Below are 12,788 nucleotides of genomic sequence, written 5' to 3'. Positions count from 1 at the left end.
GTCTCGTCGCCACCACGACGTACGTACGAACCGGTACGTACGTACGTACGTAGTATACTACACACACACGCGTGTCGCGCGTGGGGTGGGGGGGGGTTTGGCACAATTATTAGAAGATGGAAACATTAAGAAAGATGACATTCAAGTTCATCTCAAAATTGCTCACTTTGAATGAGACTCAGTGGCTACACTAGTTAAAAAATATCACTAAAGTCACTGTCATGCTCTCAGAAATAAATTTGTATTACATGAGCACTATTGGTGTTTCACAGTAACTTGCAAGAGCCTCTCAGTGTTGAAACCCAACATTATGATGAACAATACCATTTAGGTATACCTTGCATGTTATTCATCCTTCCAAAGGAATCAAAGAGACCTCCTATGTTATGAAAACATTTCCATACTATTACAGCACCTTGATCTGTTGGAATAAAACAAGCAAAATGTCTCATATGGTTTTCTCCATGATTTCATCTTACTCTTAGTACTGAAAAGGGTAAAACATAATTCATTAGACCACCTAGCTGACAGATTTTTGTCATACACTGTTAACAATTTGCATCCAAAGCACTACTAAAGTCATGTTTCCCTGTTTTAATCATAGTAGTCACATGCAATGTACATGTTCAATAGTGGCACTAAATTGGTGGGGTATATAGACTGGAGCGCTGAATGTGAAATTTTTTTAGCAATGCTTAGAGAGCAGAAAGAAGATCAAGCTAGCTTTGTGTGAGAGAGATAAGATCGTATCAGAATTTTTGTTTATTTCCATATGAAATTTCATAAAATATCCTTGGCACTGTGTAATTGAATATTCTGATTTCTTTTGATCAGATCACTGAAACAGCCATAATCCTTAACCTATTGCACTTAACTATCCTGTCCAGTCACCTTTTCCATTGATAAGTTACCAAAGTAAACAGACATAGCTTTTCCTAGTAGAAGGCATTTTCTTCATTAACCGACTTTCTTGACAGACTCTGATGAGAAATGACTTTAAACAGCTACAAAGATATATGGTCATTAATAATGATACTCCTGCTAGATGAGTACCCATTAACATGTCATTTTTTAAGTCTTAAAGATCCGTGCTCTTACTTAAAGTCATACAGACTAATTGTAATATGACTATATTTATGAATTTATAAGATTCAAAATACAATGTAACATATCATATGATCAGACTCTGTTTTGGATATGCAAGTATTTAAGAGTATTTGTTATATGTATGCAGGGATTCCTAATAAAGAGATAAGTTTATATATTTTTTGTATAAGCTGAATTATTCGTTTGACCAAAGATACCCTTTTTTCTTCCATGTTACGTATCCACTTGACAGCTTGTCCTTGTGGATCCACAACAAGAGAGCAGCAATGAGCCTGTGTGACAATAATTCCATTTTCTGTGGAAAAAGAGTCAAAAGGCAAGCCTCCAAGGTTCCATTCCCATAAAGTAGTTGGACTTGCCAAGAATGATGAAGGGTTGAAGTTAGGACTACAAGGAATTCCTAGAGCAATAAGCTACAAAACAACACTATTGTCAACCATAAAACCCATATTATCTAAATTTTTACAACAAATAAGTGTAATAATTTTCTTTGAAAAACTTCATCCTATTCAGACACATCAAGATAAAAAAATTTGCATAATCGATCACATATTTTGTAAAAAGGTTTATGATTTTAAGGTGTGTAAAGAAGTTTATACAAGCAAAAGCTATAAAAACTAATTTATAGTATTCATTAACTGACTTTCCTTATGTGTGTGATATCTAAGAAGAAATGAATAATGCAAGGTTAAGCATGCAAATGTGTTTGCTAATAGACAAGATACAAAAGCTGAATGATTTGAAATAAATAAAATTGATATAATAATAATATATTTTCCACCATCACTAAATGAACATTTAGTATTTAATCAAAACTCCAAAATGAACCTAGATTCAAATTTGATGATGAGGAACCCACTTTGAGACAATACTCTGAAGACAGCTTGAATAGATAATGAAAAATCTTTATTACAAGTTTAATCTCCTAACAAATGTACAACATTATGACAAAGTATTTTGTCATCATAAGGTTCCTGATGATAGTATTAAGTTCAAAACAGAATATGCTGTTGAACCACATAAAAAATGTGTAAAATTTCAAGCATGAGGGGAATAATTTGTGAACAAACAGTAAAGTCAGAATTAGATTAAAATTTCTAAACTACAGTATATTTAATAATGTTACATAGTGATATACATGTAGAAGTAAGAATGTTCTAGTTATAATAAAAATATCAAATGTACAAACTCAAAAAGTTTCATTACTATAACAAAAGGTAATTACTCAAGACTTACATAGAGGAAGGACTATGAACATCAATCACTATTTAGTATATTAGCAAGAATTTAAATATATAACATTGAAATAATACATTTAAACACATATTTACACTCAGAACAACGAGATACAGAAACTAAGTCTTACAGACTCTATTCTTTAAACTACATGAATTTGTAAACTTTGAGCCAGTTTTCAACAAACATTTTTAAAATGTATATTTCACCTGTTTTAACCATTGATGAATCAATTCATCACGATACTGAGAAAGGAAAGGTCCCAAGAATGAAAGGAAACCAGCAGCAACTAAACAGTCTCCAACCAAGTAGCTTAATTTTTCATCCAGATCCTTTAAAAACACAAGTTTTACACATAACAAGTGATTATCATAAGGTTAAAGGGTATAAAATGATAAAGAAATTCAAACACACACACAAACATACATGTAGCTTATGTTTAGTTTAGATTTGCAATGTGTACAAGAAACAACATAATCAAGGTTACACACACACACAGCCCATACTTATTTTATAATAGCAGATAATACATGACTCATGATTACTGCAAACTAGCAAAGTATAAAGATTTTCATAGTTTAATCACAATAAAATAATTTTTATTTAGATTAGCAAAAGTAACAAACATATCATACGTGGCTCCAGTTATTCTCAATTACAAAGGTGTACAGGTAAAAATAACTTGAATGACTTATGTTTATTGCAAAATTACCACTTATAGATTTACAATTAACTACCAAAGGTTGTGATGATAGTATATTAGGTTATATTTCTAGATTTTGAAAGAAACTCTAACATTTATTTGATGCACTGTAAGCATAGCCTTTCAATGTAAATGTTTGACATTTAGAAGAAAATATATAAACATAAAAACAGCAGGTAAAGGAAAAATTAAAGTGTCATTGCTGAGACTAAACTGTAACAATGAGTTTTGGAAATGCAATAAAAAAGAAACAAAATAAAAAAAATAATTTGTTTAAAAATCAAAAGCATTTATGCCGTATTAAGTAATACGAACTTCTGAGTGAAAGTAGCTTGTATAAGTCATACTACATATTAATCAAAATCACCACAAAATATTTCACATATTACACACTAAATAACTTCCAGCAACACTTTCTACTTTAAAACTGTAATTAACTTTGAAGAAATTCTCTAAAAATCAATAGTTTTATAGAAATGTTGAGTAATCTTATAAACAATATTATGGCATTCATACATACTGAGATACTATACATGTATATATAGAAAAAATATATGTTATTTGTTTTAAGTAATGCAAGAAATTATTATCAATAAAACATGGTTTCCAATTATTAAATATATATATATATATGTGAAACAAAAATATTGAAGAAACCCAAAATCTTTGATAAGTTTTCTAACTATACAATTCTACATGACAGTAACAAGCACATAATAAAAAATATACAAAAAATATTTCATTGTTGATAAAGATACCTACATTTTTACAAAAACCAAGTGATTTAATAAATAAATATATATCCATTAAAAATGATACCACGTCTTATGACAATCTATGCTAACATTACAAATATATCATTAAAAAAATACCAACCATCACATTTTCCTCCCAGCGTACTTTTTCTGAAGCAAGTCCATTCACTAGCTTATCAGCTCTGTCTAGCTTAATCTCTAGCATCTCTGCTTTATTCCTGAGCTCTTCTTTATGTGCCAACTTCTCTTCATACTGATTCTTCAGTGTCTCAATTTTATCATTCAACTAAAGGAATCATGATAAGTTAAAATAGGAATTTAACTTTATAACTTAAAAATTTTGAAAATGCTATAATATAGTCACAAATATAAATAATATCCTCATTTGTAAAGAGTACCCACTGCACATTGTAGAATATTATCCATTATTACTCAATAAAAAGAAAAAAGAATCTCCAAAAATATCAATACTATGTCTGGTGTCCTAATAGATGCATATTATCATTTATAATATATTAGATAACCATTTTTTCGAACCTGCCATTAAGGTGTATTACACTAGTATTGTTTTAATACCTCCAATAGTTTATTTTTAGCTTCAGCTAACACTGCCTGTTTTTCAGCCAACTGAGATTCTGCTGTAGACAAGCGCTGTCTTTTGGGTTCTACAATCCTATAATAAGTAATATAAATTCATTGAAATTAATGCCATACTCAATGATTAGAGCACAAAGATATTACAATACATTATTTAAAAATAGTAAAAATATTATTTAAACTCAAACATTCATCTAACTTAAAACCCCAGTTAAAGAAATAAATACAAGTCTGAGGAATATTTTCATATCTGTAAAATTGTAAGAAATATTTTAAGATGTATATTATTTTTTATTCCATGCATATTTCTGCAGTCAATTTTACTTCATATGCATAAAACAATAAAGTAGTGTTAAACATTTTTGATTCACTGGAACTGTAAACTTATACAAATGGATTTAAATTTGGAATGAATCATTTATAAACAACTTCTGAACAGTAATTAGTAAACCGAACAGAACAATGGAAACTGTATAATAAATAAAATTATTATATAATTAGCTTTAATTTTAATCTGAAATTAAGCAGTAAATAATACAATAAAAATAATACATTAAAATCAGAATGAATATGTTTAGGTTCATATTATTCAAATTTAATGAATATAACAATAATCTTTTTTAAAAATTCAGTTACAAAGGTCTAGGTTTAAAGACTAATCAGTAAAACTGAAGTAATGGCACTAATATTAATAGTGCTGTAAGTTAGAGTATAAATCTTTTATTTATCAGTTGAGGAAAACTGATAATAAACAATGCTTTGGGTAATACATGCTTTAATCATTATTTTATCATAATCTCACAAGAATGTATTAATAAAAAGTATCATATAATTACATTTTCAGATAAATTTTCGGTTGAGACCAACCGAATACATTGAGTTATTTGTTGACCCTAAGGCAAAATGTTTACTGTATTTGTAATACTAAAGTTCTTGTTGCCCTAATTAGAATACATTAGTTGTTGTTTTTTTTATTTCTCATTAGGTTTTATTCAGTAAATGATCACTAATAGTTCTTTCAGCACTGTGCTTAAAATTGAATCAAAAAGCACATGCTTAGTTTTGAAATGGCCTAAAAAATGTTAATATATTTCTACATGATTTTGTGCTTGTTACAGAGATTGGAGGAATTAATAAGTATTTCAGATTTTTATCCCAACTTTAATCAATTTCTTAATTTCTTCTTAAAGATGTTTTTTATCCTAATTGTCATCTAGATGCAAGATAACCTGTTAAAACCTGGACCTATGATAAAATTAAGCTCTTATAGTTATACAATTGCATGTTTTTTTCATTTCGGGTCTACTATTTATTATTTGATGAATGTGGTGTGGACGATAGGCACAGTTTTTAGTACAGAACCAAATTTCAGTATTAACAACTTAAAAACACTCTGCAATTCATAAACTGTCTATGTAAAAGCTACAATGATGAAAAACTGAACATTATAGTTCTTTAACCATGGAACTTATAGTAAAACTTATGTGTGCCAGATTCTTCAATTAACAGTATCTTTAGAAATTCTAAATTCAAAATGCAAGTTGTACAAAATAACATAATATTACACCTACATGTCAACTGTACACATTTAAAACTAAAATACCCCTTAAAGCCCTTAAAAGACATTTCACAAATATATTTTTTCTTTATTTCTATTTTAATAAAAACAATGTCAAAGTGTATTAGTTAATGTAAAATTATAAAACTACATATTTTTGTATGCCAAAAAACTCCAACAATTAAAAATCACTCATATTTTTAGCAAAGATTCAAAAATTAAATTAAATAAAGCAGTAATCCAAATAACATTTTTTAGACTTTATTACAGTAAAATGACAATCAGTGATAGTAGTGTTCAGTGTTCTTTCTTAAAACTTATTTAGTTCAAACTAATGAAGTTTAAATGTCATTAAAATTTATCCATTAGTTTGAAATATCTTGCTCTTTCTCACACATACACACATATTGAAATACAAGTAAATGCATTTTTTATTCAAAACTCAAATTTATGTATACTTTCATCAAAATTAATTCATGTTTTCAAAATAACACTCTTATATTTTATGATATTCTGCTTTATTAAAACTTAGTTTTTACCAAAACTCAATCAATTAATTCAAAAGTATAATAGTCCAAATTTTACTAAAATGTATTAGTTAGTTGTAAATGCTTTGTTCACTCTTACACACAATGTATACATAATAAAATAAAAGTTAATATTTTTTTTACCTAAAACATATTTTTATGTGCTTTCAGCAAAAGTTGATTTTTATTTTCCAAACTAACGCATATATTTCATGAAATTTCATCAAATATATCTCTTTTGTTTAAAATGTTTGGCATAGAAAACCAGAAATACAGATAATACCATTAAAAAGAGCTATAATTTTTTGCTGATTGCTAAGCTAGTAAAACAATATTCTGCAGCAACTATGATATAATAATTTTAACAAAATAATCAGTTGTTTGAATATAAAATTAAACATACCTATAGATTTTTCCATAAACTTCCATTGCTCGAACCCACATACACAGAGATCTTGCTGCTAGAGAAACTTTACCCACAATTTCAGGATGAAAGTCTGGCTGTACTACATACTTTCCAATTCTATTCAGGACCCTGTCATTAATGTTATCTTTGTCAAAGGTCATCAAATGATTTATGAAATTTGGATCACCTGGAATATAAAATTCAAGGTTTCTATATCTAAATTGTACAAGTCATAAAAAATAACATAACACAATGAGACAGCAAGTAATGAAAGGAAGTTATTAAGACTTAAGAATTAAAATTAGAATTACATCACAGAATTTATGAATTATGGTATTTATTTTGCTAACTGTGGTACTAATAATTCTTGTTACTTACCAAGTTGCCGTTTTGCCTCTACCCATGTTGGCTCAGACCCTCTCAGAATCATCACAGCTTCCATTACTTTCTCCACTAAAGTTGGTGGTCGACCATAGCTTTTAATCTCTCCAATGTCCTTTTTGTTGAGAGATTCAAGGGCCTGAAATTAAAACATAAATCTATTCTATACATAGCAATCTTCACAGCTATGGTATTAAAAAATATTTAAACAAAAGTTAACATTTTCATAAATTGAAAATGTATTTCCAATAATACTTACCTCTGCTGACACCTTAGCTATTCCTCAATGTTGACTTTGCCTATCTAAACATTGGTCTCACATGCTCCAGTCTTATAACCTACTTAAATGCCCTTGGCAATATCTAATTTGCAAATCCTTCCACCTGTGTCAATGCACCCTCTATCCTGAAACTGTATATAAGCACCTCACTCAAATAAGGTAATCATTTTTGAGACTCACACCATCCCAGTCACTAACACCGGCTCTTAGTGGGGAGGAATGGTGGGAGAGTATCAGTGGTGTTAAGCATTATTGGAAATACATTTTCAATTTAGGAAAATGTTAACTCATGGACTCACATGAAGAAACTGTAGAAGAGGAAATCATGGCTAGGCTGGCCAATCTAGGCTACCAACATCTTATTCTGGAAAATCATTAAAAAAAACATCAATCAAATAAGGGTATGAAGCTGAGTGCTTACACCCATAACATCTCAGCTTCTACTGCCTTTCACTGTCGATAGCCAGTTGTGGGAATGACGATCATCCACGAATCTTCTCTTGTCTCAGGCACAACAAATAAACAGAAATGAAATCCCAGAAAAATTGAATCAACTGTCACTACCACCCCAGTGATCAGTAACTCTGATAGCTGTGAAACGTAAATTCACACCTCACTGGTCAGGTGGAGGTGGAAATACCACAGGGTGAGAGGATAATGGAGAATTGAATGGAAAGTCCAACCTCGATACCAGAACCCAAAGTGCCCATGAATCTGCAGTGAAGGAATACCAGGTGTCCATCAATAGTTATAACTTCACTCTAGTTGACTCCTCCTAGGTCAGGCCAAAAAAGAGTGACCCTGAAACTAAGGTCTGAGGCTATTCAGCTGCTAGAGCCAAATAAGGTCAAGAGGTCAATAACAACAACAAAAAAGCAAATGGGTGATGACAATTTGCAATACAAACACCCCTGGGAATTTCTGCAAACATGAAGTGACAATAAAAAGAAACTACATGTAAAACCCAGAAGCTACAGAAGGTAGACAAAAGTCACTTCACAAAGTTATCTCTACAGAAGTAACAGAATCAAGCAATCTGACCAAGAAAGAAGGCAGTAGGAGACCCCATTCGTTCACAAATTAATGTGGGGGCCATTGATAGGCTGCCAACAATTTGTAGGGGAAGAAACATCACAGGGCAAGAATGAGTAGCAAACAAAAAAAAAAAAAAATGTGATTGGTTCAAAGTGATCACATGAACCAACCTGGAACTCCACATATTCAAAATTAAATAATTGTAGTCTGTAGAATTGAAAAAATATGTCCCCCTGGAGGTGGAAAGCCAAAGTATGCAAACAGAATAAAGAAGTAAATCTTTCAGGATGAACCAGGAATATCAGGCAAAGAAGGAAAAACTAAGTAGTCCCCCTACCATTCCACCATCAAGGGAGGAGTAGACTCAAAAAGGGCACAGAAAAAAGCCCCAAAATCTCATAACCCAAATGACAAATGGAAGAAAAGGATTAGGAGGTGATTGATCTAAATTGGACTCATGAAGAGCCAGCTTAGTAAAGAAAAGTGTCAGAAAAACCAAGTCCATATTCTTCCCAGAATAACCAGAATCAACAAAAAAAATAAACTTCAGAGACCCCTCCTGGGCTGAATGTATGTCTCCATCTCCCAATAAATCAAAACATGTACAGTCTCAGCTGAGAGTCACACACACACACCCTAACTGTAGAGAGACGCTAGATAATAAAGGAGGAATAGGGGAGATCAGACAATGGTAATACTGGAATTCATACCCACAAACACCATGTGCCATTTTTTCTTTGTTTTGTTTTGTATAGGAAATTATAATTATAAGAAAATCCATAGGACAATGCAAAAATCACAATCCATTATGAACAAACCACAACACTTCGTCAAACAAAACCGTGACCAATGCTTTGTCAAGAAAAAGTGATTACATGATATGAGTGAAGTGCTTATATACAGTGTCAGGATAGAGAGTACATTGACAGAGGCAGAGGGATTTTCAAATTAGATATTGCCAAGGGCATTTAAGTGGGGTATAAGACTGGGGCATGCCAGACCAATGCTTAGATAGGTAAATCCAATGTTGAGGAATAGCTAAAGTGTCAGCAGAGAATATGTTTTGGAATTTTGAATTTTATAAGCAGCAAAATCAAATGACAACAACTCTAAATAGTTGTTTTTTACTAAACAAAGTTCCTATTAAAAAGATGAATTAATATTAAATATCTTAACAAGATTTTCTATTGTAAAAACTAATATTTAAAATGATTTAACTAGCTTCTTTACTTTACATAAGATCATAAAAGTACATGTCTGATATAGATTAATGTTCATAAAAAATAATGAAAAACATACTTTCATTGCTTCTTCTAGAGCTGGAAGGGCTTGATTTAGGTCTTGTAATGCATGTTCTGCCATTTTCTTGCACGTAGCCTCTTCTTCAGCAATTTTCTCACTCCTTGCTGATACTATCTATATGCAAATTGAGTAAAGTCAGACAATTAGTAACAACTCAAGCACTCCTAATTATATTTATTTAACCACTGACTCTTATCTATCATTTTGTTTTCAGCATTGGCCATTTAGGAAGTAAAACGATCAAATACAAATATTGTTTTTTATTTATGCTGAACTGTTTTGAGTAAAACCTAATTTGTCATTTAGAATTAGTTGACTTGAAGTCAGATATTTTATTCATATTCTAATTTACTGAAAGTGAGCAAAATATGAGTTCAAGTAGCCTGTGTTTAGTTAAAGACTTCTTAAACTTACACAAAAGCTAATAGAAAAGGAATTTGTAATATATATTTTTCTACAGTAAATTAATCAATAGAAAAAATATATATATATATTTAAATTCTAAAATTAATAATGTACACAATGAGTTGAGCTTTAATAAAGCACATCAATTCAATTCAGTGAGTGTTACATTTAATTAGCAATTTTCTTATCACTACTGATTATGCTGAGGATGTCTTTCCCACTAACTTTTTGTTGTTCATCTGCTTCTCTCTTCTGCTGTACTATGATTACTAAATATTCATCACATTCTTTCTGGAACTTGGCAACTTGAACTTGGGCATCTTGAAGTTCCCTGGACATAAGCTCCACTTTCTCTCTTGTTTCATTTATCTTGTGAAGGCCTGATCTTAATTTGTGAATCACTCCCCCTAAATCCGTGCGTTTCTGTGCCAGAAGCCTTATATATAAAACCAAAACTATCATAAGGTATATGAAACAGAGAAATGTAATGATGAAAAAAAACTAAAAGCAAAAACTATTTTATGCATCATCTGAAATACCAATATATGTACAAAAAGTTATTTACAGAAGTGTCAAAATTATTTAATAAACGTTTATTTTTCAGTTTAATATATTGGATAACACTCTTAGATCATTTCACTAAAGGCATAAAAAATTAGATACAACACGAAACTAACAGTTCTCATGACAAACTCAAATAAAAATACCCAATTTTCAATACCTTTTGTAGCTAAATACCATTTCTAAGTAATTCTTGGGTGTGATGTAAGTCTGCCTTTTCATCTCTAACATCATTCTTTCAGACATAAACATCACAGACTTCTTCATCTGGGAAAACACTTTAGCTACAGCCACCTGCATCTGAAATGGAAAATGTATATGTATTACTTAAAAAACATGTTTATTAATGGTCTTTAAAACAAGTATATGCATCTGAAATGTATTAAAATATAAGATATAATTTGTGGTGTTTATACTAGTATTTCCTCTGAAATTTACCAATACATATTTCTACAAAAAAAAATTTTTGCTAGTACTGTGTGTGTCATTAGGTTGGATTAAGTAAACAACTGACATAAACCAGTTGTAAGCAACAGGATATTTTTTTTACATTCCTGTGACTGAATTGTTCAACTTCTATTACCTTTCCTACTATAAATAATTGGAAATAATTTTTGAAGGAATTGTTTTATAAGATATCATATAGCATGTTCTGAATGTGCATAACAATACACCCATTGTTTTTTCTAGAGACCATATAAATGAAATAATTAAATCTATAAGAAATAAAAACACTTGTTTTATGAAATAAAGAAGTTCAGCTATGTAAATGATGATGTATTGTAAATAATGGATACAAAATATGAGTGCTGCATATACATACATACACTTGTGATACATATAATAAAACAAAATGTTAAACTTTTCTGGGGTTATAGTTCAGAATTTAATAGTTCCAGACAAGGTGATGTACTACTTCAATCCAAGGTGATACGCTTTATAGCATGAGTCAGACAAGGATGTTATCTGCTGTTTCAGTTGTATTGTACCAAATACCAACTTGAGTTTGAGATTGTTTTATGGCTATCACATGAGGTAGATATTCTTCCAAATTCTAGAGATCCAATTTTGTGATTCATCAGCAATATGGAAAATGTAGATTGTGAAAGTTGTTTTGGCACTATTGTTTAGATTAATTTTCTAATCCTAACAGGGCAAGTATGTTCTAGAACGTCTTGTCTGCATTTTTCCTTTGTAAGGCTAGTGTTACTTCCATTTACTCTGTGTATGTGTGGTCTTTATCGTTTAATCAAAAAATTCAGCCATAGTCTCCTATTCTTGTTCAGACTGAACATATTCTAGGGATTTACTAGCTTCCAATTCAATGTTATGGCAATTGTCAGCAGCATGTTCAGCTGAATGTAAGCCTTCAAGATCCCACTGTGACAGCCATTCTATTTTCTCTTTTTTAATGTAAGGTCAATCTGATATTTGTGCATGGCCAGGCAGTCTCTGCAAGAGGTCTTATCAACCATGCTGGGTTCTTGTTTCATTGAAACAGGATTTATCATATTAGCCAAACATTTTTTTAAGGTACAATGTGATTTTAAAGTAACTTGTACATACAAATCAGTAACAGTTCTTCTGACTGTTTCAGAACCACAAGCAGTATATGAAGGATGGGAGCCATGTACTAAAGGGGCTTTAGCAGTATTAGGTTGTCAAGAAATTAATGTCATGTTTTGGAACATTTTCATTAACCATCCCCCCAAAACCATACATCAAATATAATAGTTAAACGAACCACCTAAACATCATGTTAGTATAGCCTATATAATGTGTAAAGTTTAGTATACTCTAATCCCTTATAGTGATGGCACACAACAAGACACATTCGGCATGTAATGCTGTTTGAATACAAGAAGGGAAACAATCAAAGAAGTTTATGGAAATGTTTTGAACATTCAAAAGTGTCAATGATGGTTCAACAAATTT

The 12,788-nt window shown here is 30.6% G+C and overlaps 1 protein-coding gene across 1 annotated transcript in view; it reads right to left on the bottom strand.

Annotated features, from left to right (window-relative positions):
- LOC106474875 (dynein heavy chain 2, axonemal-like) overlaps positions 1 to 12,788 on the bottom strand; it is a 192,529-nt gene that overhangs the window by 65,117 nt on the left and 114,624 nt on the right. Inside the window, exons 41-49 of the mRNA XM_022380112.1 lie at positions 11,014 to 11,153; positions 10,518 to 10,728; positions 9,885 to 10,001; positions 7,268 to 7,409; positions 6,887 to 7,076; positions 4,378 to 4,474; positions 3,923 to 4,087; positions 2,553 to 2,675; positions 1,305 to 1,520 (exon numbers count right to left, since the gene is read on the bottom strand). Coding sequence (XP_022235820.1) covers positions 1,305 to 1,520; positions 2,553 to 2,675; positions 3,923 to 4,087; positions 4,378 to 4,474; positions 6,887 to 7,076; positions 7,268 to 7,409; positions 9,885 to 10,001; positions 10,518 to 10,728; positions 11,014 to 11,153 — 1,401 coding nt within the window. The remainder of the gene's footprint in view (positions 1 to 1,304; positions 1,521 to 2,552; positions 2,676 to 3,922; positions 4,088 to 4,377; positions 4,475 to 6,886; positions 7,077 to 7,267; positions 7,410 to 9,884; positions 10,002 to 10,517; positions 10,729 to 11,013; positions 11,154 to 12,788) is intronic.

The sequence above is a fragment of the Limulus polyphemus genome, unplaced genomic scaffold, assembly GCF_000517525.1.
Source record: "Limulus polyphemus unplaced genomic scaffold, Limulus_polyphemus-2.1.2 Scaffold143, whole genome shotgun sequence".
Classification (NCBI taxonomy): Eukaryota; Metazoa; Arthropoda; class Merostomata; order Xiphosura; family Limulidae; genus Limulus; species Limulus polyphemus.
Note: the sequence above shows the minus strand (reverse complement) of the source record. Positions and strands in the feature narration are given on the sequence as shown.